The 26517-nt window shown below is 48.4% G+C and overlaps 9 protein-coding genes across 9 annotated transcripts; 4 read left to right on the top strand and 5 right to left on the bottom strand.

The window, feature by feature from the left end:
* Positions 1-911: 911 nt before the first annotated feature.
* Positions 912-1603, top strand: PG998_011727 (uncharacterized protein; the record flags this gene model as incomplete). The annotated part of the gene is made up of 2 exons (XM_066878543.1): positions 912-1391; positions 1457-1603. The coding sequence occupies 2 exons, from the start codon at positions 912-914 to the stop codon at positions 1601-1603; spliced, it is 627 nt and encodes a 208-aa protein (XP_066727597.1).
* Positions 1604-5294: 3691 nt separating this feature from the next.
* On the bottom strand, positions 5295-5915 carry PG998_011726 (uncharacterized protein; the record flags this gene model as incomplete). The annotated part of the gene is made up of 1 exon (XM_066878542.1): positions 5295-5915. The coding sequence occupies one exon, from the start codon at positions 5913-5915 to the stop codon at positions 5295-5297; it is 621 nt and encodes a 206-aa protein (XP_066727596.1).
* Positions 5916-10955: 5040 nt separating this feature from the next.
* PG998_011725 (uncharacterized protein) lies at positions 10956-15347 on the bottom strand (the record flags this gene model as incomplete). Its single annotated transcript, XM_066878541.1, has 5 exons — positions 10956-13587; positions 14392-14679; positions 14732-14781; positions 14836-14938; positions 15190-15347. 5 exons carry the CDS (start codon positions 15345-15347, stop codon positions 10956-10958), a joined length of 3231 nt encoding a protein of 1076 aa, XP_066727595.1.
* Positions 15348-15713: 366 nt separating this feature from the next.
* Positions 15714-16928, top strand: PG998_011724 (fungal-specific transcription factor domain-containing protein; the record flags this gene model as incomplete). Its single annotated transcript, XM_066878540.1, has 3 exons — positions 15714-15758; positions 15959-16137; positions 16193-16928. The coding sequence occupies 3 exons, from the start codon at positions 15714-15716 to the stop codon at positions 16926-16928; spliced, it is 960 nt and encodes a 319-aa protein (XP_066727594.1).
* Positions 16929-17115: 187 nt separating this feature from the next.
* Positions 17116-20565, bottom strand: PG998_011723 (CaiB/baiF CoA-transferase family protein; the record flags this gene model as incomplete). The annotated part of the gene is made up of 4 exons (XM_066878539.1): positions 17116-18141; positions 18222-19000; positions 19063-20024; positions 20078-20565. 4 exons carry the CDS (start codon positions 20563-20565, stop codon positions 17116-17118), a joined length of 3255 nt encoding a protein of 1084 aa, XP_066727593.1.
* Positions 20566-20764: 199 nt separating this feature from the next.
* On the bottom strand, positions 20765-20962 carry PG998_011722 (uncharacterized protein; the record flags this gene model as incomplete). The annotated part of the gene is made up of 1 exon (XM_066878538.1): positions 20765-20962. The coding sequence occupies one exon, from the start codon at positions 20960-20962 to the stop codon at positions 20765-20767; it is 198 nt and encodes a 65-aa protein (XP_066727592.1).
* A 14-nt stretch (positions 20963-20976) lies between these two features.
* On the top strand, positions 20977-22227 carry PG998_011721 (uncharacterized protein; the record flags this gene model as incomplete). The annotated part of the gene is made up of 1 exon (XM_066878537.1): positions 20977-22227. One exon carries the CDS (start codon positions 20977-20979, stop codon positions 22225-22227), a length of 1251 nt encoding a protein of 416 aa, XP_066727591.1.
* Positions 22228-22548: 321 nt separating this feature from the next.
* Positions 22549-23563, bottom strand: PG998_011720 (uncharacterized protein; the record flags this gene model as incomplete). The annotated part of the gene is made up of 4 exons (XM_066878536.1): positions 22549-22840; positions 22902-22992; positions 23068-23161; positions 23222-23563. 4 exons carry the CDS (start codon positions 23561-23563, stop codon positions 22549-22551), a joined length of 819 nt encoding a protein of 272 aa, XP_066727590.1.
* Positions 23564-24217: 654 nt separating this feature from the next.
* Positions 24218-26010, top strand: PG998_011719 (uncharacterized protein; the record flags this gene model as incomplete). The annotated part of the gene is made up of 4 exons (XM_066878535.1): positions 24218-24744; positions 24803-25404; positions 25472-25781; positions 25881-26010. The coding sequence occupies 4 exons, from the start codon at positions 24218-24220 to the stop codon at positions 26008-26010; spliced, it is 1569 nt and encodes a 522-aa protein (XP_066727589.1).
* Between the last annotated feature and the right edge of the window lie 507 nt (positions 26011-26517).

Here is a 26517-nt window from a genome sequence, read left to right as displayed (position 1 = left end):
ACGCCGAAGAATTCGAGTCCGAGCCAGACAGAATTCTGTGCGCCGCCGGTTACCTCAAGGGAGACGCCCTCGCATGGTTTGAGCCCATCATGCGAAACTTCCTCGACAACCCCTTGAAGATGAACAAGAAGACTACACGCGCACCATCTTCCGTCACTACACCAGTTTCGAAGACAAGCTGAAGGCTACGTTCGGGAACCCCGACGAGGCCCGGACCGCTGAACGACAACTCATGCAACTCAAGCAGAAGGGATCGGCCTCTGCATATGCAGCCAAGTTCAAGCAAGTATCCTCTCGAACGGAGTGGAGCGATGACGATGCCTTGATGACACTCTTCTACGCAGGACTGCGAGAAGACGTCAAAGACGAAGTCAGCCGGGAAGACCGCCCCGACGACTTCGACAAGTACGTGGAAAAGGTAGTCAAGATTGACAACCGCCTGTACGAACGACGACTCGAGAAGCAGGGCAACCGCGCCCCGCGAGCAGACAACAAACCTCGAGCCAACCACGGACGACCTGTCCAGAGGACATGGAAAAAGACGTCCTATGGATCCCACAGCGGACCCATGGACCTCGACGCCACCCAACGGGATGGCAAGGATGGCCGAAAAGAAGGTCACCTGCTACAACTGTGGAAAGGACGGGCACTTCGCCCGCGACTGCCGCAGCCCGAAGAAGGCATTCCGACAAGTCCCCGAAGGACGACACGTCAACGCCACCAGTGGAGAACCAGCCCCAGCAGCTATTAACGGAAGGAGCGCCAACAACACGCCCGACGTGCCACACGGCAGCCTATCCTGGACAGCCTGCTACGATGACGGTTGCAACACCCACCTGGCGGATAAAGAGGGAACCGGATGGTTTCCCAAGCCCCCGAAGAGCAAGGGCAAGGCGACGCGAGAACTCGCCATGACCCGACAGGAACTCACCACTGAACTCACGGGTTACGACTCAACCAGCGAAGAATCCGAGGTAGGAGAACCCATGGGCCACGAGCAACTCGTTGGCATGCCCATGAACGACCTCGTCGAAGAAATCGCAAAGCCCCGAGACCTGGAAGAGGACGGATGGCTTGCCATTCCTGGCACCCCGTCCCCTGACTCTAGGAAGCTACGACAAACCCTTATCATGTACGGGTTTGGACAAGGAATCAAGGGCAACTACGCGGTAGGCGATGATCGCCGAATCGCCCCTACCGACGAAGCCCATTTCACCCTCTCATGGATCTCGTGCATCCATGACGCATGCACGGAGCAACTCGCGGAAAAACTCGAGAACGATTGGTTCCCGCGAAGGATTGGCAGAAGGCCGATCCCACAACCACACCCAGATCATCTGATTGGAAAGATCAAGACAACTATACCCGATGGACGACGCGCGTACCTGTTGGTACAAGAAGATCCTCAGTGGCCACGACGGTGCCACCTGCAGGGCCAAGATTGGACCCTTTGCAGGGAGGACCGATGCCTCGTCCATGCATGGGAAAAGCCCAGAGCCCTGAGAAGGCTGCAGACCAATGGCCCTCGCGAACCACAATACACCCCGAGGATGACTACTGCGCCTTTCAACGTCTACGAGACGTACGACCAGCGGCCCGATGAGACCGAGGACCTCCGAAACCGCAACTTCCTCACCACCGAGGGACGAACCGTCACAACCGACCGTCATGTGGGAAGCCGGATCAACGACAACGGAGAAGTCACCCTCCTACATTGGAGAAGAAACGAATTAAGGTTCATCCGTGAACCCGAGTCCCAGACACAAGGACCAGCGAGAATCACCGGACCAGAACCTACACCACCACCAGCGTACTCATCGACGCCCACGCTCACCTTAGCCCAGCGAGCGACTCTGCGCCGACAACAAGGGATGCAAGGAAACCCCGGTCGCAGAAGGCAACAATCGGGAAACGAGTACCGCCGGCTGTAGTGGGACAACACCCGACGGGACAAGACAGGTCCCTGTGTGCCACAGCGGATGGACAAGACATCCACGAGCACATCGTACTGTTGGTAGACATCAAAGGAGTCACCATCAGAGCGCTACTCGATAGCGGAGCGCAAGGAAACTACATTTCACCACGAATCGTCAACAGCCTGCAGTTGAACTGGCAAGAAAAGGACGCCCCATACCGACTCAGGACCGTCGATGGAGGACTCATGACGTACGAAGATGGAGAAATCCGAAGGGAAGTCGCGAACCTTTCGGTCAACATCGGAGGACGTCATGAACGAATCACGTGTGACATCACGGACGTCGCAGGATACGACGTGATTTTGGGGATACCCTGGTTGCGGGTGAGCAATCCCAGAGTCAACTGGAGGACAGGCCAACTTCAGTGGGATACGCCAGGAAGAGGTTTAGTCGAAGGGCAGCGATCCAGAAAGCGATCCCCCAGCAAACCTAAGGTCCTTAGAGCATATGTCATCGCCAAGGAGCCAAAGCCGGATGTTACAACAACAGTACCAGAAGAGTACCGGCAATTCGAAGACCTCTTTAGTGGGAAACTGAAGACAGGCTTACCGCCTCACACACGGTGGGATCATGAGATACCCCTCAAGGATGGGAAGGAACCCCCATTCATGCCCATATACAAACTCAACCAGGAGCACGAAGCAGTCCTGAAGGAGTACATCACGGAGAACCTCGAGAAAGGAGTCATACGACCCTCGACATCGCCAGCAGGCTTCCCCATCCTCTTCGTACCAAAAAGAGCAAAGACGGGAAACCTAAGTGGCGCATGTGCATCGACTACCGCAAGCTCAACGAAATCACCATCAAGAACCGGTACCCCCTGCCTTTGATCAGCGATCTACGAGACAAGCTGCTGCGCGCCAAGATCTTTACAGCACTTGATCTACCCAATGCGTACAACCTGATCCGCATAAAGGAAGGAGAAGAATGGAAAACCGCGTTCCGAACCAAGTATGGCCATTTCGAGTACCAAGCAATGCCGTTCGGCCTGACGAACGCCCCGGCTAGCTTTCAAGCGATGATCAACCACGTCCTACGAGAATACCTCGACAAGTTTGTCGTGGTCTACCTCGACGACATCCTAATCTACTCCGAGAATGAGGAACAACACCGAGAACACGTAAAGCTAGTACTCCAGAAGCTACGAGACGCAGATCTACTGGTCAACCCAGAGAAGAGCGAGTTCCACAAGACAACGGTCACATTCGTGGGATACGTCGTGTCCCCCGGTGAGATCCGAATGGAACCTTCGAAAATCACAGCAGTCAAGGAGTGGCCCACGCCCACAAGCGCTACCGAAGTCAGATCCTTCTTAGGACTAGCCAACTATTACCGGATATTTGTCCCCGGATTTGGCAGGTTAGCGACACCCTTGACGAACCTGACGAAGAAGGACGAACCATTCCGATGGACCGATAAGGAAGCAGAAGCCTTCCAAGCCATAAAAGAACGGATCGTCAACGAACCAGTGCTTCGCGTGGCAGACCCCGCGAAACCCTTCGAAGTCGAAACCGACGCATCGGACTATGCGATCGGAGGCCAGCTGAGCCAGCGAGACGACAACGGGAAATTGCACCCCGTCGCATTCTTCTCCGAAGAAATTGAATGGACCAGAGCTCAACTACCAGATACACGATAAAGAGCTAATGGCCATTATCAAAGCCTTCGAAGAATGGAGACACTACCTCAGCGGAACGAAAGACCCTGTGAAGGTCTACACCGACCATAAAAACCTCACCACGTTCACCACCACAAAGGAGCTGAACAAACGACAAGTACGATGGTCCGAATTTCTATCAGAATTCAACTTCGTCATCACTTACCGCAAGGGTAGCGAGAACGGAAGGGCCGATGCCCTAAGCCGACGACCAGACCATCAAGAGGAAGTCCCGCCAGAGACCCGGACTATCCTCATGCAGGATAACGATGGCAACCTCGTACCATCACGACACCTACATACAACCAACCACGTCCAGCATGACGACAAGTGGGTTGCGCGCTTCAGGGGATGCCACGAGCAGATGGACACAGCCACCCTACGACCACCGTACGGAGTATCGAGAAACGGGCTAGTATACTATCAAGGCAAGATCCTCATCCCCGAACAACACCAGCAGGAATTCATCCAGGAATTCCACGCACACCCCGCGCACGGACACCAGGGAGTGTTCAAGACGTGGAAACGGATCACACGGCTGTTCAACTGCGAGAAGTTGAAAGACCAGGTCACAAAGGCCATCAGCGAATGCGACCTTTGCAACAAAGCCAAGGCCGCACGACACCGACCATATGGGGAACTGCAACCCATACCACCACCAGACAGGGCGTGGAAAACCATCGCACTTGACTTCGTCGTCAAGCTACCCCTGTCAACAGAACCATTGACTAAGGTCGAATACGACAGTATACTGGTAATCACGGACAAACTCACGAAGTATACCTACTTCCTCCCGTACAAGGAGTCCAGTGACACCAGCGACCTTGCATACACATTCCTCAGAACCATCGTCAGCCAGCACGGGCTACCGGAAACGGTCATTTCCGATCGAGATAAGCTGTTCACCGCCAAGTTCTGGAAGTCACTCATGGCACAGCTAGGCGTGAAGCACAAACTATCCACAGCCTATCACCCCAAACAGACGGACAAACCGAACGCATGAACCAGACCCTGGAACAGTACCTACGATGCTACGTCAACCATGAGCAAGACAATTGGGTAACGTTGCTACCCATGGCGCAGTTTGCGTACAACAGCGCAGACAACGAAACCACGCGCATTTCACCATTTCGAGCGAACTACGGGTACGACCCAGAGATCACCAGACAACCCCTGGAAGGAGAGCTAGCACCAGTCGCGACCATACAAGTCGAGAAACTGAAAGAACTACAGACTGCTCTGCAACAAGACCTCACCTTTCTTCAGGAACGAATGAAGAAATACGCCAACAAAACAAGGTTGAAGGGACCAACCTTTGGAGAGGGAGAAAAAGTTTACCTCCTACGACGCAACATCAAAACTAAGCGACCCAGCGACAAACTAGACTTCAAAAAGATCGGACCATTCAAAATCGCAGAAGTCATTTCAGAAACCAACTATCGACTATCACTACCCAAGACAATGCGGATACACCCCATATTTCATATTTCACTACTCGAACCAGCCCCCCAAAAACTCGAAAACCGACACACAGCTAGAAGTCGAAACAGATCAGCACGAGTATGAAGTCGAAAAGATTATCGGCAAACGAAAGAAGGGACGAGGCCTCCAGTACCTCGTCCAGTGGAAAGGCTACCCACCAGAAGATAACACCTGGGAACCTAAGAAACACCTGGCGAACGCCGCTGAGGAACTTCGGGAGTTCGAACAGAAGGGCCCTCGACCAACGGACCAAGGTCACCAAGGTCGCCTAGACCAAGGGCCGACCAGTCCACGTTAGCCGGAACGCCCATGTGCTGAAGGTCGCCAACAAGGCACCCCTCGTGGCCATCCAGAGCAAGCAAAACTTCGTCCTCAGTGTCCAACTCCTGCATTCCGCGCTCAAACAAATCAGCGCCACGCTCTTTCACCTTGCGTCGAATCTTCCGGATGCGCGACAAACGACCAGCCGCCTCGGCCAGCTGGGACTGCAGCCTCGCCAGCTCGGTATGAAGCGACAAGAGTTTTTCGCTCGCCTCCTCCTCGTCTTCGTCCAGCTTCCGTTGCTGAGCTAGCACCTTCTCTAGAGAAGAAGCCACCAAGACCCCGTCACAAGGACGCCCACGACTGACGCACTCCTCACAACGAGAAGAACGCTCCGCGATCTTGCAGTTCTTCTTCTTGTTCTTAAAGCAGTAAGAACAAGGCATATCGGCAGTACGACCGTTGAGAGCAATATATTCCTGAAGAGAAGACCGCTCGCGAGTCTTCTTGGATTTCGATTTTTCAATACGATCTGGCATGATGAGCGCACATCACAATAAAAACAAAGAAGGGAAGAAACTTACAACACTCCGACACGGCGGCACGACCCAGTACTTATGACCAAACTGCTTTGGGGACAAAGCAAGTAGGGGAGGGAGGATAGTGTTACGACCCGACCCAACCCTGCGGCCAGTACCCGTCATCCGGCACGGAACTACGATAACCCGGGTACGTACCCCACGGGACAGCGCTTACAATGACAAGACCCGCCGAGAAGCCATCGTCCCGAAACAACCACCAGCACGACGACCAATGCCCGAAGCGACGGCACGGCTAGACAGTACCCAGGGGGTAGTACGAACGGAGACAGCACCGGAAGGCTAGCACGCAATGGACAGTGCACCCAAGTCACGTGATGAGGAGCGACCGGATCACGACGCTCCCAGCGAGTCTGGAGCGACGGGATCACGGTGATCCAAGTGAGCCAGCGGACAGGATCACCAACCGACAGCGTGATCCAAGGAGAATCAGTGAAGGAGAGATTGGATATATAACCACGAACGTTTCCTATGTATTTCATATAGACACTCTCTACTTCAGTGATCAATCTAAGCATCAATCTTACCCATTGGTGAGGCACATTGCCTTAACGACCTATTGCACCCTCAGTCAAAGTTCTACGATCAGTTAAGGGATATTGCCCATTGTATCAGAAGACGGAGTCTTCTGCACGTTCAAGTACTCTCTCGTCTAAGCCAACATAAACCCCAGTACGCCTACTAGGTTTCTTTGGACACCCGATAGCCGTTCGTTACACCTATTTATATATAATAATTATTTTATAAGCTATTCGGTTTATACCCTTTATTATTTAATTTATAATATTTAAAATTAATATTAAAAAGCTTCCTTAATAACTAGAGATTTTACTTTTAATAAAAGTAAAGTACTTTATTGTTTATTAAAGGTTAGACGGTATCTAAAGGTTATAATTATTAACCGTCCCCAGATATAATAAACTAAGTATAGGCGTCTAAAGATATATATCTAGCTTATTAATTACCTTATTTAAATTATAAAATATTAAATTAAATATATTAAATTTAAATTTAATATTATTTTCTATAAAAATAATAAAATATATAACTTTAAAGGCGATAAAGAATTTAAGCTTTATAATATAATTTATTAAAACCTTTATAAATAACTCAATTTCCTTTAAATATATATACTTTAACGGCGAATAAAGTATAATATTTAATAATTAAAGTAAATAAGATAAATAAAGAAGTATATTAAATATAATAATATCGTTATCTTTATAATATATCTTAAATTTAATTAAAATATAGCTTTTATAATTATTTAAGATTAAAAGGCGATAAAGACCTTTTATATACATTTTAATATATTTATTAAAATATTTAATTTAATTTAAGCCCGTTTTATTATCGATCTAACCATTAAAAGTCGATTTAATTATTTAATTATTTAATAAGTCGGTTTTATATAATTAATTTATAAAGTAATATTAGCTTTAAACGATTAAGAATAACGGAATATATTAGCTTTATAAATTAATATATTTTATTATTATTAATTATTTTTAATTATTAAATTAAATTATTTTCATTTTTTAAACTAATTGATATATATTATAATAAATATTAAGCCGATAATATTTATTATAAAGTTAGTTTTATTAAAATTCTATAATATAGTTTACTATTAAGTTAATTATATTACTTTACTAGTTACTCTTTTTACTTCTTAATACTTTTATATAAATTAATTTAATTATAATATTTTAAATTAATTAAAATTACTTATTATCCGATTCGTTACTTAATTCTATATCCTTTTTATAAGTTCGTATATTATAATTAATCTCGCCGTAAGTACCGTAGCGCTTACCGCCCGTTACGCGTTACTTTAATAAACCTTTATTTTTACCTTTATTAGGCGTTAGACGCTTTCCTTTTACCTTCTCGTCTTATAAATATTAAGATTCCTTAATAATAAAGGCTCCTTTAAATTAAATTCGCGCTTTTTTAGCTTTCCGGCGCTTTAAAAGGGTTAAATTAGTATTTTAAAGGGTACGGACTTATTTATATATAATAGTTATTTTATAAGTTATTCGGTTTATACCCTTTACTATCTAGTTTATAATATTTAAAATTAACGTTAAAAAGCTTCTTTAATAGTTAGAGATCCTACTTTTAATAAAAGTAGAGTATTTCGTTATCTATTAGGGGTTAGATAGTATCTAGGGGTTATAGTTATTAACTATCCCCGGACGTAATAAGTTAGGTATAAGCGTCTGGAGATATATATCTAGCTTATTAATTATTTTATTTAAATTATAAAGTATTAAATTAGATATATTAAATTTAGATCTAATATTATTTTCTATAAAAATAACGAAATATATAGCTTTAAAGGCGATAAAGAACTCGAGCTTTATAATATAGTTTATTAAAGCTTTTATAAATAATTTAATTTCCTTTAAATATATATGTTTTAACGGTAAATAAAGTATAATATTTAATAATTAAAATAGGTAAGATAAATAGGGAGATATATTAAGTATAATAATGCCGTTATCTTTATAATATATCTCGAATTTAATTAAAATATAACTCTTATAATTATTTAGGATTAAGAGGCGATAATAACTTTTCGTTTATATTTTAATATATTTATTAAAGTATTTAATCTAATTTAGGCCTATCTCGTTATCGGTCTAGCTATTAGAAGTCGGTTTAATTATTTAATCGTTTAATAAGTCGGTTTCGTGTAACTAGTTCGCGAGGTAATATTAACTTTAAACGATTAAGAACGGCGGAATATATTAATTTTATAAATTAATATATTCTATTACCGTTAACTATTTTCGATTATTAAATTAAATTATCTTTACCTTTTTAAACTAATCGGTACGTATTATAATAAGTATCGAGCCGATAACGCCTATTATAAAGCCGGTCTCGTTAAAATTCTATATATTATTTTCTAGGATACTATATTTAGCTTTTATATTTATAACTAGCTTAAATTAATTAGAAATAACCTTCGGATCTTTATAAAGAGCCCTCTAATAATTATATTTCCGATTTATTTTAATCTTTAAGTCTAAATTATAATTAATAAAGCGCTTAATTTAATATTTATTAACGTACTCGCTATCGCGCGTTCCTATAAGAAAATTAGTTATATCTTCTATATTAATAATTTTAAGAAATATTCCTCGGGTATCTAAATTAATTATATACTTACATAGTACCTCCTCTTTAACTAATATTAATTTCTACTGTAAATATCGGATTTCGCGTTATAGAATTCAGCTACGGAGTCGGTCGCTAATTATAGATTATAGGACACCGAAAGCTTTTATAACAGCCCTTTAACTAATAGGCTTTATAAGATCTCGTATCGCTTAAATTACTAATTCTAGCTTTCGTTCTAATAAAGAATTTAGTATTATAGTTATAGAAATAAAACGTATTAAAGTTTAATAAGGAAGGTTGGTTAAGTTAATAACTAATAAAGTAATATAACTAACTTAATAGTAAATTACGTTATATCATTTTTTAAAATATTATATTTAGCTTTTATATTTATAATTAATTTAAATTAATTAGAAATAACTTTTAAATCTTTATAAAAAGCCTTTTAATAATTATATTTTTAATTTATTTTAGTCTTTAAATCTGGATTATAATTAATAAAGTACTTAATTTAATATTTACCGATGTACTTACCACTATATACTCCTATAAGAAAATTAGCTATATCTTTTATATTAATAATTTTAAGAGGTATTCTTTAAATATTTAAATCGATTATATACTTACGTAATACCTCCTTTTTAATTAATATTAATTTTTATTATAAATATTAAATTTCGCGTTATAGAGTTTAACCGCGGAATCGGTCGTTAATTATAAATTATAAAATATCGAAAGCTTTTATAATAACCCTTTAATTAATAAGCTTTATAGGATCTCGCGTTGTTTAAATTATTAATTCTAGCTTTCATTTTAATGAAGAATTTAATATTATAATTATAGAGATAAAATATATTAAAATTTAATAAGGAAGGTTGGTTAAATTAATAACCGGTAAAATGATATAATTAATTTAATAATAAACTACGTTATATATAAATTAAATATATTATATTAATATTAAACCTTTAATTTAAATTAAATAATAAATTAATTTATATTAATTTAATTAAAATTAAATACTTTATATTAATCTATTTTTTAAATTTTTAAATTATAATTATAAAATTAAATATAATAATATTATTATTATTAGAATAAAGTTTAATAAAATCCTATTATAATTAATTTAATTTAAAACTTATAAAGCTTTAATAAAGGATTAATTAATTAAAGCTTTTAAATTTTAAATTCTAAATTTAATTAATTAAAATTTTTATATATAATTTAATATCTTTAATATAATATTAAAACCCCCTTTAAAGAAGAATACCTTTAAAAGTATAAAGGAGCTTTATTTTAATTAATACCCTTTTTAATTAATAGTTTAATTATATTTTAACACTTATAAATTGAAATTAAATATAAAGGTATTAATTTAATTAAATTTATAATATTAATATTAATACTTTTTTTATTTAATAGCTTAAAGTATATTTATTTTTAAGTTATTTAAATTAAAATAAATGAAATTAAATTAAATTTTAATAACTTTAATAAACTTTTTAACTTATAAATATAAAAGTTTAATATTTTAATAATATATATAATTTTAATAGCTATTAATCGATTTAATACTTTATATTAAAAAGGTTAAAACTATTAAAATTATTTTCTAATTTGTAGCTAATTAAAGCCTTTAAATTAAGTTTAACCTTTATTCCGGTAAAAGGGTAAATAAGTTAAAACGATCCAGCTGGAATGAGACGTCCAGGGCGATCGGTGCCCTAAGAGCCCTAAGAGCCCTAAAAGCCCTGGAGCAGCCCTAAGAGCCCTGGTAAGTACTAAGAGCGATCTGCTGAAGTTGGTCCAGATCGGTTGAAAGCTAGGAAGGGTACATTAGATAGCACTTTAACTTTCTAACAAATCAGTGTAAACGAACACGCCTTTAGCCACATCCCTACGCCCCCATTCTAAAGCCCAGTATAGAGGCGTCGTTCCGCCTCGGTCAGTAGTATTAAGATCAGCACCCTTCTCGATCAACAGCTTGGCCACGTCCCTATGCCCGTTTCCTGAAGCCTGGTGTAAAGGCGTCGATCCGGTTTGGTCAGCGGTATTAATATCAGCACCCTTCTCGATCAATAGCTTGGCCACGCTACTATGCCCGTTTCCTGAAGCCTGGTGCAAAGGCGTCGATCCGGTTTGGTCAGCGGTATTAATATCAGCACCCTTCTCGATCAATAGCTTGGCCACGCTACTATGCCCGTTTCCTGAAGCCTGGTGCAAAGGCGTCGATCCGGTTTGGTCAGCGGTATTAATATCAGCACCCTTCTCGATCAACAACTTGGCTACGTTTATATAGCCTCGTTCGGCTATGTAAGACAAAGGTGACCGGCCATGTTTGTCCCTAAAATTAACAGTACCGTCTTCTGCGGCAAGATAAGGCATAAGTACTCCTGGATGCCCAAGTTCGGTAAGATGAAAAAGAAGGCCTTTCTTTCGTGAGAATTTAAAGGTCCTTCTATAGGCGCTGGATTTGTCTTTATAGCTTGCAGCATCTCGGGACATGTTTTCCATATAGATTTGTGGGCCCTGCCTTTTTAGTAGTGCCTTAAGTGCTGTTGCGCTACCTGTAACAAGCGCGGCGATGATTGCTGTACCATATCTCTCATTCTCGATATGAAAACACGACTGTCCAGCCGGCTGAGCGTTAATCAAAGCGCCCAGGTCTGCCTCAGCTAGAATATAAAGAAGGCTGACCGATTCTGTATAGCGACGCACTTCGTGTCGTTCAAGGAGATTGTGATGGTGTACCCATTCGGCTTGTTGAAACTCAGTGCAAATGTTAGACTGACAAACTCCATTCTGCTCGGCATGCTCTGCATGGTACAGAATGCACTGGTTTGCATACTGTAGGAAAGGGAATTTGCTGGTAACCTGTTCGCGGAGACGGGCTGCTTCGGGAGCGGCAGGTAGGGGGCGAGGAATAATGAAACTGGTGATCTGTTGCATAGCCATGTATTGTAAACAGGCTTGTTTTAGTCTTTCATGACTTTGGCCTGCGATGTTCATGTTAAGGCTAGGCCAGATTGTGTGGAGGCCCTTCTCTTTCAGTAGAAAGTCCCGCACGGACTCATGGATGAACTGCATTGTCGGTACTTTCGACTTGTTTGATTCGGCCAGGCCTTTGGAATAGTTAAGAATGTACTTCGCCATATTTTCTTCGGATAGGCCGTTTGAATGGCACTCATCCAGAGCCGCAGGCTCCAGCCCAGACATGATTGCAAAATACAGTTCTTTTGGTGTAAGAGGTTGCTTTGCGAATAATAGCCACTGCATACAGAGGAGGAGCCCCTCGGTATTGCGACCGTCCCGTGTAAGTATGTCATGGAACAGTGCATTGAGATCTTTGGGAATATCTTCAAGTCGTTTCCGAAGTGTGTGCTCACGACCGGCATCGTATTCCGTATTGAGGATTTGCACCACTAGGACCACCCACATGAAAACACCGGACGCTTTTTCTTGGAGATCCAAACGGATCGCCTCGGAACGCTTCTCGTTCCCAATATGCAATTCACTTCTTACATAGACGGCTATGTCGTCGTAATGCTTGTTCTGTTCCTCGAGTATCACATGGACCGCGTTCGGGACAGTAATATGCGGATAGTGCCTGCTCGCGAGACATGTGTATAGTCGGCTCTTGGGATTGTCGAGCTCGCGTAAGAATGATGTCATTTCTCGAACTTGCGACTCTTCGCATTCGTCCAGTGCGTCAATATAACAAAAGACAGTCTCGCCAAGGCTCTGAACAGCTTCTTCGAAAATGTGCTGGAGTGATCCAATAGTCCATCGATGGCCGCTTGGGAGCTTGTCTAGCACACGTTGGAGGTCTGTTCGTTTTTCGAGAAGCTGCACTAGCAAGGACCGGTACATTCCAATCGTCGTCTTTTCCAATTCATGGCCGCGGGCATTGAAGAAGAATGAGATGACCAGCCCATTTTTCGTTCTTCCATCACGATGATTGGTAAACAAGACCTTCATCAGTGTTGATTTCCCGGCGCCAGGTTTCCCTTTGATCCATAGGAAGTTGTTTTGATTCTCTTCACCGTTCTCCGTTGACCAGTGAACGTATTCGGTAGTCTTTAGAAACCAGCGACACGTTTTCGCGTGTGCTCTTTTGACACTCATCTGGCGTTCATCTATTTGAGTAAATCGAAGAGACTCGAGCAGGTCTTGTCGGTGTCTTTCTGGTTCATTTCCATGTCGCGTATTTGGATTCGGTGGGTAGTTGATAGTCAAATTACTTGTATTACCGTTATGGATGTTGGATGATCCGCTTGCATTGTTGTTGCCGCCAATGGTCGATCCACATTGGTCTATACGAGTGTTGGAAATGTCATCTCGGTCGCGTTCAATTCTTGGCTCGGCCGGGCTTCGTTCGGTTTCTTCAGGGCCGAAGCGACGTCGGATACTGAGCCTTGCTCCGTCCCCTGCTTCGTCTTGGTCGCTGGCCGGGCGTTTGCGGTTCCTGTCTGGCGACATCCTGTGGCTGTCACGTCCGCATTGCCGAGAGTGTGAGTGGTTGATATTCGTTCAGTCGAATACGATGAAACTTGTTTCTAGCAGGCGTAGGGTACAGATAAAGTGATGGGCGAATTTCTATGGGAATGGGGACATGACCGTAAGTAAGCAAGCAAGGAAAGATTGTGACCGAAGTTCACAAGGCTGGAGATGTGCTGAACCATTCGAGCACAGCCAGCGTGGGGCTGCTGACTGTACCTCTGGTACCAGTCGCCAGTATGATATGCCCCGCTGATCCATAAGCAGAGACGTTTGGCTCCAGCGCTGATTAGGCTCCTGAGCCTAGATACTGATTTGGTGAGCCTAGGCTACGTAATCATAACCCCAATTCCGTCCTCATCCCACCCGTCTTCGTGCGCCGAGTGGTCGCAGTGCTGTCGCCAAGCATGATTCTTGTATAGACTATGGTGATGACTATATTCACGCTTCTATACTGTTGTCCGAATAAGGTTTCCTTACGGGACGGACCGCGGCAGAAAGGACCATTGCGTTACGCAGATAAGGTAGGATACTAGGTAGGTAGTGCTCCAGTCTAGCGTAAGTACCCACGGCGAGAACACGGACGGATACAGTAGCGGTACATTAGCAGACATGCACTGTATTCTGTAGTTCGTAGAATGCAATAGAGTGGCGGGTCTTCCCCGCACGGAAGCCCACTACCACGTACAGGCAGCCAACGTCTCCATCAATGTATCGTTTATTGGGCCCGCAGTCCCTACTCAGGAGATCTTACACATGTTCTATTGTGCTTCATCACTGCACGTACCGACTGGCAACCGGGTGAGCCCCTAACTGATCTGCATCAGGTGTCATCCCGTTGATTTGGTTCCCTTGCGACGTCTGGGCTTCGTCCCCCGCCTTCACGTCCCCACTGAATTCAGATCCCTTCTGATCTACATCACCCTGCGTGATGCCCGTGATCGTATTGCCTTGTTTGGACGAGGCATTGCCAGCCAAGGTGATGTTGCTTTTGAATGTAGAACCTCCTTGTTTAATCCGAAGACCCGAGGGCTGGGCTGCATCGTCTGTGCTTGCAGCTGGTCTCGCCTCGGTCCTGCAGGAATTATCAGTCAAGCGCGATAGTTGCGATATTTCACTACACTAACTCGGTGCCACTCCCCAAGGTTCGTCCTGGGCGGTCCATAGGGTTTCGTTGCTATAGACATCGGTCAGTCAACCAGTCAGTCAGGAAGATTGGATCCTCGCTTACCATATTGTCGATGACTACTGGGCTGACGTAGGGCAAGGCGATAGATGCTAAGAAAAGGAAACTGGATAGCAGACAAGGCCCTTTACGGACGACGGCCCAGAGCCTTGGGAGACTCTACTTAAGTATGTTTAAACCTCGATGCTCTGCATGCAAAGGTGCCCGAGAACCAATCCGTAGAACGGCCTTGACATGAAAGTCCTAGATGCATCGGCTGAAGCCAGGCTGAGGCTGTGTCAGAAGCGCTATTGTCATTCGTTCAATGTTTGCTTTCTGGTGCCGAAGTTGCCTAAGTGATGTGAGGAGCGATTATGGACAATGTGTCGCTTATCGTAGTGCCTTGCACTCCGCCCGTACCACGCCTTCTGGGGGCATAGCAGACACCAGTGTACTGATACCGCCTGTTTGTCTGGGCCCAAATTCTTACCGTCGTTAGATGAGGCTCTGCCATTGCGGGGTTCTGATGTCTTCACGCCAGGCGCCTGGTCCGCCGATTTGAACAGCTGCGGCGCCATTGCTGGTATATTCTGCCTTGCCATAATCGATTCGCGTTAGTGTGCATGGATTGGCGTGCTGCATCTATGTGGTGTACTCGTATGATACCGACCCGCCTTAAATAAGCCTGCACTTCATCGTCCTTGATGTGTCGCTGCCATACGCTTCCTACTAATTGAAGTGATTGTTCCCGCGTGTCTACAAATTATTATAGGTACCAAGGAGGGCGGCACCTCATTGTGTGAGGCCGGTTGGGCAGTTGGACAAGAGAGAGGGGTGTAGGTCTTGAGTCCCTCGGTCGCTCGCTTCGACGGTTACATCGCCCACAGGCGTGACCACGGGCGTATCCTATCTACCTATTAAATAACTGCTGCTGAGGCTACACTATGCAGAACATGACCCCACCTGCACTGTATCCCTTGCCATCAATTGTGCGTGAATTTTCCTTGGTCCAGACGGGAAGCACATCATAAGGGCACCTCAGAAATAGGAGGTGCCCATTGGGCTGTATGCTCCCTACTTGCCTGCCTCGCCCGCAGTGCCATGAGCCTTCTGCGACCTCCACAAGGTACGTATGGCATGACTTCACTCACTATGGAGTATTCTGGAGCATAAAAACTCACTTTCTCAGATAACGACCGACATGATGGTGCTAGTCTTCAACCGAAATCCCTCGGAGATTCTATACAGCGACATTCAAGGCCTCGCATCTCGGTTCAGTCACTGGTACGACGAGTTGGCCGCCCCCTTGAAGATCGACAGCCGGACTTCGATAGTGCAATGTCCACCACCATTTATTGCATCCCTCAAGTAAGTCTAGAAATATCTGCCCCTCTTAGAAGGACCTCATCATTGACGGGCCCAGCTTCCTATACCACGCCTTGCACATACTGCTTCTTCGGCCGCTTCTACGCTGGCTAAAAGCGACGATTGCCACACGCTCAATGGAAACGTGCATCGCGCACTCGAAAAAAATCCACGCCATCCACGATCTCTATAGTCGCGCGTTTCCGCATCGTCTCATGGCGTATCAGGTCAGCCACTGCACATATACCGCTGCCACCATAGACGCCTTGGAAATGCGGTGGTCCGAGACTTCTTCGCGCATTGACGCGGCAAGGAGGCTGGGTGTGGCGGTGCGCATTCTGCAGGAAGAAGCTCACCACACACCGGGCAGCGGACGCAGTCTCGATACCATTCGAAGGCGGCTTACCGTTTCGGAGAAGGGACCTCGCAATAGTAACCTCTCCTTCGCCTCACACCGCACAGCCGATACCGATGATTGCCAACAGACCCAGCAGCAGCAGCGAGGTAGTGATAAGGCGGCAGTACCAAACGGGGTTGTTGCACCACAAGTGCAGGTACCTACACATCATGGTTATGGACGGCCAAGCACTGAAAGAAGGGCCACAGCATTGGATACAGAGGGGGAGGCAGCGACGCCCTTCTCCAGCTATCATAGTCCTTTCGGTATGGGGCCCTTGGATACCGGCGCTGGGCTTCACCCGGACTCGTTTCCTTGGGATATGACCGGCTTATTCGACGGTGATATAGATTCACAAATGTTTATTTTCCAACGATCTCAGTGTGGTATTACTTGATATAAACAAAAGAAGGGCGACAGTTGCTGGGTACGAATCAAACAGCTCCCGCGAGGAAGCTATTATGTACAAATCTAAATCATGACTATTATATCGGATATTAAAAACAGTGAAAGACAACATGTATCTCATACCCTCTTGCATATATCAAAAAGCAATAATGAGCTTGTTATGCTGACGCGCATCTTCACAACCAGCACGCCTTGTCTCTTCCCAACGGCTTCGGCATGATATCCCAAGACGGCATCGCCCCCTCGACCGAAACACTATGCCGGACAGCTCGCATCTCGCCGAAACCGGTGTCCCGCGTCTCCAGGTACTCCTCCACGTCGGCCGGTTCCAGAGAGCTCGGGGCCCCCTCAAAGCCCGACATCCCTGGATACTGGCCCAAGCTCCGCAGGTACTTCATCGCGCCGGCCAGGGAGACGTCGACGCGGTAGGAGCCGCCCTCGGCGTCCGTGGCCCGGCGGTACAGCGCGGCCATGATGCCGGACGCCAGGAGGTACCCGCCGGCGTGGTCCAGGGCCTGGCACGGCGTGGGGCGCGCCGCGGCGTCGCCCCCGAAGTGCTCGGCTTCCGACACGTTCATGCCCGAGCACGTCTGCACCAACGAGTCGTACCCGCGGCGCCCCGCCCACGGGCCCTTGGGGCCGAAGGCGGACATGTTGGCGTAGACGACGCCGTCGGGGTTGAGGGCCGCGACCTCGTCGGGCCCGAAGCCCCGGGCGGCGAGGCTGCCGGGGCGGAAGCCCTGGATGAAGACGTCGCAGGTCCGGACGAGCTCGCGCAGCGTGCGGCGGTCCGCCGCGTCGTCGAGATCGAGGCGGACGGTGCGCTTCCCGCGCCCGAAGTCGCGGTCCATGGTCGGCAGGTCCGGCAGCCGCGGCGACGTGACCCAGAGGACGTCGGCGCCGTGGGCGGCGAGGACGCGGCCGGCCAGCGGGGCGGCGATGACGCGGCTCATCTCGACGACGCGAAGGCCGCGCAGACACTTGTCGGCGCCGGGGGTGAGCAGGCGGCGGGGCAGGCGCGGCGCCGCCGCGGAGGCGGCCATGATGCGCTCGAGGCTGATGGGGAAGTCGTCGATGGCGCGGGACTGGGGCAGGAGGTCCCATTGGCGGTACGAGCGCAGCGCGTAGATGGCCAGTTTGCGGTCGAGCCCGACGGACTCAAGGTCGATGCTGGCCCAGTCGGCCGTCCGCTTCGACACGTCCTCGCGGGACGCGGTCAGGGCAGCCCCAGCAGCTCGAGGGCGCCGTGGCCGTGGTTGGGGAACGAGTTGTGGATCCGTACGTGCCCGTCGGATGTCTTGTGCAATCCGCCGATGGGGCCCCATGGAGAGGGCGTCGGCTTGCCATCCAGCACGTAAAGCTTTTCGGAGAGAAACTCAGCGACTGCGTGTTTTTGTGGTACCGTAACCTTGGGAACGGTCGGATTGTTATTTCTCAGCGAGTGTATCAGCGCAGCGAGCAGACCGGACAAGGCGATGCTACCTTGCGCAAAAGTACCGATCCGGTAGGATGACGCCAGCGCAGGCTTTCTATCATCTCCTGGAAGCTCCAGGGACTCGAGAGCACTCGGAGGCAGATGGAGGCCCTGCCACAGATGGCGCACCATGTCTTGAGATAGGAACTTGGATATTGCAGGGGCACTCTGCAGCATCTTCCCCTGACTAGACTCATTGTTGCAATGCAGGCCGTTGATATCGCCACCCACGCCATTGGCTTTAGTGGGAGCCTCAGGTACCTCGATACCAAGCAGGGGTGCATGCTGTTGTGTACCCAAGGTATCCCGCTCGCCAACACTACCCTGAGCCCATGGCCGTTTGATAGTGCACTTCCAAGCCAATGCGGGCTCGAAAAACATGTTGGTAAGAATCTCGTCATCGGTCACGTGGTAAAGTTTCTTGATTACCTCGTTCCCGAGAATCTGGGCATCTTTGACACGTCGATAGACCTCGACATCATCGAACATGATATCAAAAGTAAGCTCGAAAGGTCCAGAGTTCTTAGAGCGGATAATGCGAGCCAGCTCTTCCATCCTGGCCTTTTCGGTAGGAACCTTTTTCTTCTCTGTGAAGACACAATATACACGTTAGAAATCCGAAAACAAAGGGGCGTCTAGGGAAGCTTACTAATCTCGGCTAGAACGCCATTTTCCAAGGTCTGCATGAGCTCCGCAGAGAGCTGCTTTATAGGCACAGGGGTATTCGTAGATGTGACGTCTCGGACGCTGACTGGGAAGAGAGCAGTCTCCTCGCCCTGCTTAAGGTCGACCAAGTGGTACAAGCTAAATTTGAAGACGGCCCCGGCTTCTTGTTCGTGGGGCGATAGAGGGCTGGCAAAGTTACCCGTCGTCGCGATTTGACCCGGATAAGAGAAGTGAAGGATGGAGGCTCGCGCGTTATTAGCAATGGTGTAGGCCAGATCCTGCGTGGGGGCCACGACCTCGCCTAGAACGGCAATCTCGTGAGGCTTGTCAGCGGCCTGCGTCTCCAGAGGACCCATGACGCCATTTTTTCCATATACGTGGTATAGGAGACGACAGCTGTCTGACTTGTCGAGCTCGGGGAAGAGGCTTTGTGTGTATTTCCGGACCCGCTCTAAGAAGTCGTCAATCTGGCCAATAAGGATGGGGTCTCTGATGCCGCCAATGAAAATGGTCCGGTAACCAAGATGGGTGACACCCTCCAGCTTGACCTGGTAGGGCGTTTCCATGAACTGGGCCCCGGACACTCGCGTCGTCTTGTCCGTCAACTGCTGATACTGGGCGTTGTCCAGGTTGAGGACGCCACCTGGGCCGGGTAGGCGATCGGGTCGCGTCTTTTCGTATAGCGTGTGTGCCGCCACAGATAGGGGCGTGCATCTTTCTTCGGGAGACAGGGGTGTCAAATCGAACGAGTCACGACGCATGGTGGCAATCATGGAACGACCCTTCGGAACGGCGCAGATGCCGCCGCATTCCATGATCTTACCCATATGCCATGCAACACCGCTGGAGACGCCACGAGATAGACAGAAGGCGGCAAAGGGGGCAGGGTCGTAGCATCGGCCACCCAAAATGATATCAGGGTCGCTCTTGAGTGCCTCGATGAATCTAGCTCTTATTAGCTCATGATATTTGGAAAGGTATCGAGCAGGAGGACTTGCGGTTCGGCTCCCATCTGCGCAACAACATCCACAGCGCCGTTGACGACATCGAGCAAAAGCTCGGGCACGGGTCCGCAGGGGCTGACTTTCGCAGCAGCTATCCTGGACTTGATCAGGTCCCTGTCCATGCCGGCATTGACGGTGGCAACTTTGAAGCTAAATCCCAGGCGGTCCGCGATGCCGGAGACGATGGCGAACATTTCGTCGACGTGTTTGTCGCTGCCATCTCCACCGACGGAGCCTATCAGAACCTTGATCTTCAGGTGGTAACAGGCGGTCAAGATGGGCTCGAGATCACGGACGTAGGACCCGCGCCCGCATGTCATCTTGTTCATGCCCAGCTTGTATGGGCCGCCGTCTGTGGAGCCGCTGTCGACAATGATGGCGGCAGGGCGATGCTTCTGGACGCCGTACCAGAAATGCTCGATATTGTAGCCATAGCCAAGCATGGCATTGGGCGTCAAGATGCTGAACTCGGGCACCTCCATTTTGTCTTCTTTTTTTTGTCTTTTGAAAAAGACGTAGCTATCGGCCTTGGTAGTCGTCTCCTGCCGGTCTCCCCAGATGGATGCAAGTAATGTTACATATGAATAGCAATAGGTGGACGGGGTGCCGAGAAAGGTCTAAGCCGATTTAGGAGAAACCCCCACTGTTCGGTATGTTGAGCTCAATACCGAGTCAACTGACTCAAGGGATTCCGGCGGGGTTGAGTTCCACGGCATGCTTCATCAACAATGCCGAGGCCGCCAAGATGAGACTCGAAGGGCTCAAGATGAGGTCGTGGAGCGGTACTGCCCATGAGAACCATATAATCATGAGTCGGTTCCTTGGGCTCGATTGCCAGGCCTCTCGCTGCTCAGCCCGGTAGATGCAGGTTCTCGACATCTTGAAGTTGCAGCATGACTATCGCGACACGGTCTGGGAAAGGCGCCTTGTGTGCGCTGGCTTTTCTTGGCTTCGGAATTGCTGCGCCCACTCCTAATTCGCCGGAAGCTGCGGAAAATGGTGTTCTAATCGGGCCATCGGGTGTCGAGGTTTTACCATCGTTTCGCAACAAGTTTCCCGCCGCCGATTTCAACCGACCCGTGACGGAGCCCTACTGGCAGACGGAGATCATCGGAAAGGCCGACGATTCCGTCAAGAAAACCCTCGACGCCATGGCCAACGCGTCCTTCATAGCCTTCGAGCCTGAGTTCTACCAGGTCCTGGGAATATCCGACTACAGCCAGGAAAAGGAGGTGGAGCCCATTTTCGAGTTCCCCCGGGCCCTACTTGGGCTAACCGTGTTGTTCATGATGGCAGCGTGTATGCGCCAGAGTGTAACTGCCTCTTTGTTGCCGAGTTGCACCCTCCCAAGAAGGGGGTTCTCTATGCAATTCCTGCCCTGGGTGTGGAGAACTAGTCTGAATGGGTCTACCCCTGTGACAGAAAAGGTCTACCCTAATCCACCCCTTACCATCGCCAATGGGGCACATTATTTTAATGGCAGTGTCTATTGGGCTCAGGAGGGCAACTACACCACTCCCGGCGGTATCGTCCGCATGAACCCCATCACATTGCAGACGGAAGTCGTGCTGAATAACTTCATGGGCCACCGATTCAACTCACCCAACGACGTTGTCATTACCAAGTCGGGCGTTGCCTACTTCACCGACGGCTACTACGGCTTTGCTAACTTCAACGACACCATCAAGCCCGAGTTGGCGAATGGTGTCTACCGCTGGGACATGGCAGCCGGTCGGGTCCGTATGGTTGCCGGCGCCGGAACAGGACTCTTCATCAACCCGAACGGCGTCGCGCTCGATGCCACCGACGATATTCTCTACGTCACCGCGCGGGGCTTCACGTCGGCCGACGCAGACGGCAACCGCAACATCTACAAGTTCTCCCGCAGCGACGAGCAGGGCATGCTCTCGCCGCCGCAGCTGCTCACGTATGCGGATGCCGGATTCCCCGACGGGGTCAAGGTCGACGCGAATGGTCGCATCTATGGAGGTGTGGCGGGAGCCGTCGACGTTTGGAGCAAGGATGGCACCCTCCTGGGCAAGATCAAGGTGATGGCTGATGACACGGCAGTTAATATGGCATGGGTTGGGAAGTGGCTGTATATTTTCGGTCGCAGCCGTATTTACCGTGTCCTTCTTACTTGATGTAGAATATTCATTGTCCTTTTTAAAGCAGGGTTTAAATGAATATAATCAACTGTATTACCTTGAAGATCACAATTGGATTGGTACTCTCCAATCTTTGATGTTATGAGCGAATGATGGGATCGAGTGATTCAAATTCGATTCATAACAGCGATAAAATAATCAATACAGGGTTACGAGCACATGTAAAAGTCAGATGGTTCATGCTTGTTCAGGCCCAAAGAATACCAGACACCGGACCTCGATCGACTCTCTCGGCTCCGCCGTGCCCCGAACATCACTGGCTCGAAATGCCGTGTGGGAGCAGCCTAATCGTAAGTGTCAGTGTCGTCTCCCAAGTGTATACCTAGTGAAAGTCGTTGAAGGCGTGAACTCACGAGCTGCTTCGACCTCCTCGGACGAGTCGTGTATCTTGAACAGCAAGGCCTCATCGCGGGTCTGTTCGCTGAGATAGTACCACTTGTGCTCGGGCTTGTGCACCATGTGGTACGACTCCCCGGAGAAGGTCTCGCGGTAATTGTCCGTCGCGAGAAGGTCCCCCGGCCCGACACTGCGGGCGTCGCACATGGCCAGGGGGCAGTCCTTGACGGGATGGCGGATCGGTCTCCAGACGCTGAAGGGGCCCGGTTAGCACTGGCATGACAGACGCCGGCTACTGGGCTTCTGTCACTCACTTAATGCACGCCCATCGGTTCTTTAACAGTTCATCTGCGGCGTCGCCCATTTGCTCGATGACGCGCTCCTTGGCTCGCTTGGGTGTCTGATCTGCAGATACACGAAGGTGAGTACTGGGAAGCGTGGAAGACGTCTGGTCTTGAGTCGACCACGGGGCAGGCATACCGATATGAACCCTCTCAAAGGGCCCGATCACCTCGGTGAAGTTCTTGAAGGCGAGATTGGTGGCAGGCGATGCCTTATCGCCACTGCTACGCAGCTGCGTGACATGCTTACTTAGCGCATTGTTTTATCACATAGGAGGCCCAGGAAAACGCACCCGGTAATCGAAAGCCACGACGCGGCTGACACCCGGGACCGTCTCACGGACGAGATCGAAGACCATGGGGAAATACGTCTTCTCTATGGTCTCTTGGTCCCAGGTCAGATCCGGGATCGGATTCTTTCGCCACGTGAAGCCGTGCGTGTCCAGTGCGAACGGCTCATCACACCCTCGCATGTCGGTGATGCTCTGCTCGGGCGCCGGACGGAGGGTGAAGTTGACCTGGGGCACGCCCGGAGGCGCCTCGTTCACATACTGCGTGGGCTTGGACTTGAGGAACGCATCGTCCCAGACGATGTGCGTAAGGCTCGCGGATTGATTGATTACGTGAGTGGCCATGTTCAAGCAACGATGATGAAATGGTGGCGGGGTGCTCAAAAGTGCAGTGATTGATACTCCAGAGTTTGATTGCAAGACCGCATGCGCTGAGATCGAAGACTATCAAGATATTTCCAGTTTCTCGTTTCAGAAAAAGAAAGTATAGTGATTGGCCGCCGGCCATATTTACTTGCTTGGCTGACAGGGGGAGGAACTCGGCGACCCGGATTTGGAAATCAACCCGAGCGGCCTACGCCGATCGTCAATGTGTCCGACTGGGTCGGCCCCCATTTCCTAGTGCGCGTCACGGCTGTCATTGCTCAGTTCGAGTGCCACGGCATAGACAGGGGCAAGGACTCGCTGAATGTCTTCTCAACCATCTGTATGTGTGTTGATGTGCTCGTATTATCGCTTTCTTGTCAACGGAGTAACCGAGTCACGGAATCACAATCCATACCACTCGAACCATGTCGTCGCTGTCGCTACCCGACGCTGCGAAGGCGTCATGGGGATTCATTTGGCGACTTGTCGCCGTCCTGTCGATTTATGCGCTCTCTAAATTTGTCTTTCGGGCCTTCACCATCAGGACGAGGTTTCGACAGTTGGCGAGCACGGGAATTGTGAGTAACCCTGGTAGGATAGCCGATGTATGTCTCTGACCTTCGTACGCAGCCTATGCTTCCGCACTCATGGCTGCTTGGTCATCTGCCCATCGTCGCGCAGCTGAAGAAGGACCTGCCACCCGACATCAGCTTCATCCTCTTTCACGGGTGGCTTGCCTCGAATGTGAAGAAGTACTTTCCGGACCTCACTGAGGTGCCGCCCGTGGTCTATCTCGACATGTGGCCCTTTCTCAAGGACCCTGTCGTCGTCGTCTTCGACGCCACTGCGTCGGCCGACTTCATGTCCTCCCGCACGTTGCAGAAGCACCCGATTACGAAAGACTTCCTCCGACCGCTGACCGAGGGGCTGGATATCCTGTCGTCGCACGGAGAGCTTTGGAAGAAGTGGCGATCCGCCTTCAACCCGGGCTTCAGCCCCCGCAACATCATCTCTCTGATTCCCGAGCTGCTGTATGAGATGCAGGTCTTCTCTGACAACCTGGAGAAGCGCGCAGGCAAAGACGGGGCGTGGAGCTCTGTATTTCAGCTTCAAGCCGACACTACCAACTTGACCTTGGACGTGATTTTCCGAGCATCAGTGTAAGTTCCAGCACCCCTGACATATATGACATGGGATGACTAACGGTCCCACTGTTAGCGGTAATCAACTCGGCGAGCAGAGCAGTGTCTCAGGCAGTCCGCTGAAGCTCGCATTGCTAGACCAGATACACGAGATGGAGGCCGGCGGTGACGTGGCGCGCTCGTTCTTCAAAGCCGGTTTCTTGCCATGGCGTCGGAGGGCAGTGGCACGCAACAACCGAATCATGGAGGGCCAACTCCTGCCGGACATTGAGAAGACAATGACGACGGGTACCTCGGACAAGGAAAAGATCACGTTGCTGAACCAGGCACTCAAATCGGTCGAGGCAGCGACGGGCCAGAAGATCAACTCGATTTCGTCCCTGGATGCAATCTCATCTCGGTCTGTCATTTGCAACCTCAAAGTCTTACTGCTAGCCGGGTTTGAGACCACTTCGGGATTCATTTGTTGGATATTCAAAGAGCTTCAGGACAACCCTGGTTGCATGGACAAGCTTCGCGCCGAGCACGACGAGGTTTTCGGGACAGATGCCGACCAAGCGACGCGTCTTTTGAAGCAATCTCCGCATCTGCTAAACTCACTCCCGTATACCAACGCCGTGGTCAAGGAAGTGTTGAGGATGTATCCCCTTACCTTCGCAATACGGGAAGGGACCCCCGGTAAGTGCCAGACGGATACTACTTCCTGTCCTACACGGCAGGATTGCTAACATGACGACAATTCCAGACTACTTTCTCCGCGTCCCGGGCTCCCCGATCAAGTATCCAACCGACAAGTTCGGTATCTGGGATGCGATCGGTTGGACACAGAGGAACCCGGCGCTATGGCCGGAACCTGACAGCTTCATCCCCGAGCGATGGCTTGTTGCTCAAGACCACCACCTTCATCCCCGCAAGGATGCCTTCCGCACATTCGGCTTAGGACAAAGGAATTGCATCGGTCAGGAACTGGCCACGGTCGAGGCGAAGCTGGCCCTCATCCTGTGTGCCCGCAAGTTTGACATCGAAGAGGCATGGGAGAAGTGGGACGCCCAACAGTGAGTTTCCATTGATTTTCAGGTTCATGCCATGTTGACGCTCACCCTTTCATGACAACACTGGGGAACCTTGAGGTCGTATACTAATCATCTCACCAGTCCGCATGATCCAAAGTATACCGTACGCGGACAGCGTTTATATCCCGCTGGGCTTGGAACAATGCATCCCAAGGATCACATGCCTGTCCATGTGCGGTTAAGAAAGCCAAAAGAAGCTGCTGCACCTTAGAGAGAGATTCTCTTTAACTTTTGGAACCGAAGACTGTTGCCATCTGTGTCAGCTTCCTGTACTTACTTGACCGTTAGGGCGTACAGGTAGACTTGGATGAGACCATTAGACTGTTCGTAGTAGATAGCAAACAAGGTATAATTTCAAGATATGGTTGTCTTTGTACAGGACGATGTTCACACGTGACCTCGGGGTTGGCATGGGATGTGGCTCCGTAGAGTGCCCATAAACCAAAGTAAAGTTCCTACTTGCAAATGTTACATAGCTAAATGGCACCTGAAGAGCCCTTTGTTGAATTGAGTCTCCATTTCAACTATGTAAAAGATAAAATAGAATCATGAAACATGCCAGAGTTCTGCAAGGTCAACTAACACTAAGCAGATGAGAGATTCGTAAAAGCCATGGCGACAATGCTTCTGCATAAACTACAAAGATGTGCGATATGTATGCTCGAATACAACCCTTTCCAATTACGGAAACCGCCGTAACACTGACCCATATTCCTAT

The sequence above is a fragment of the Apiospora kogelbergensis genome, assembly GCF_038363985.1.
Source record: "Apiospora kogelbergensis strain CBS 113332 chromosome Unknown utg000007l_segment0_segment0, whole genome shotgun sequence".
Lineage (NCBI taxonomy): Eukaryota > Fungi > Ascomycota > Sordariomycetes > Amphisphaeriales > Apiosporaceae > Apiospora > Apiospora kogelbergensis.
Note: the sequence above shows the minus strand (reverse complement) of the source record. Positions and strands in the feature narration are given on the sequence as shown.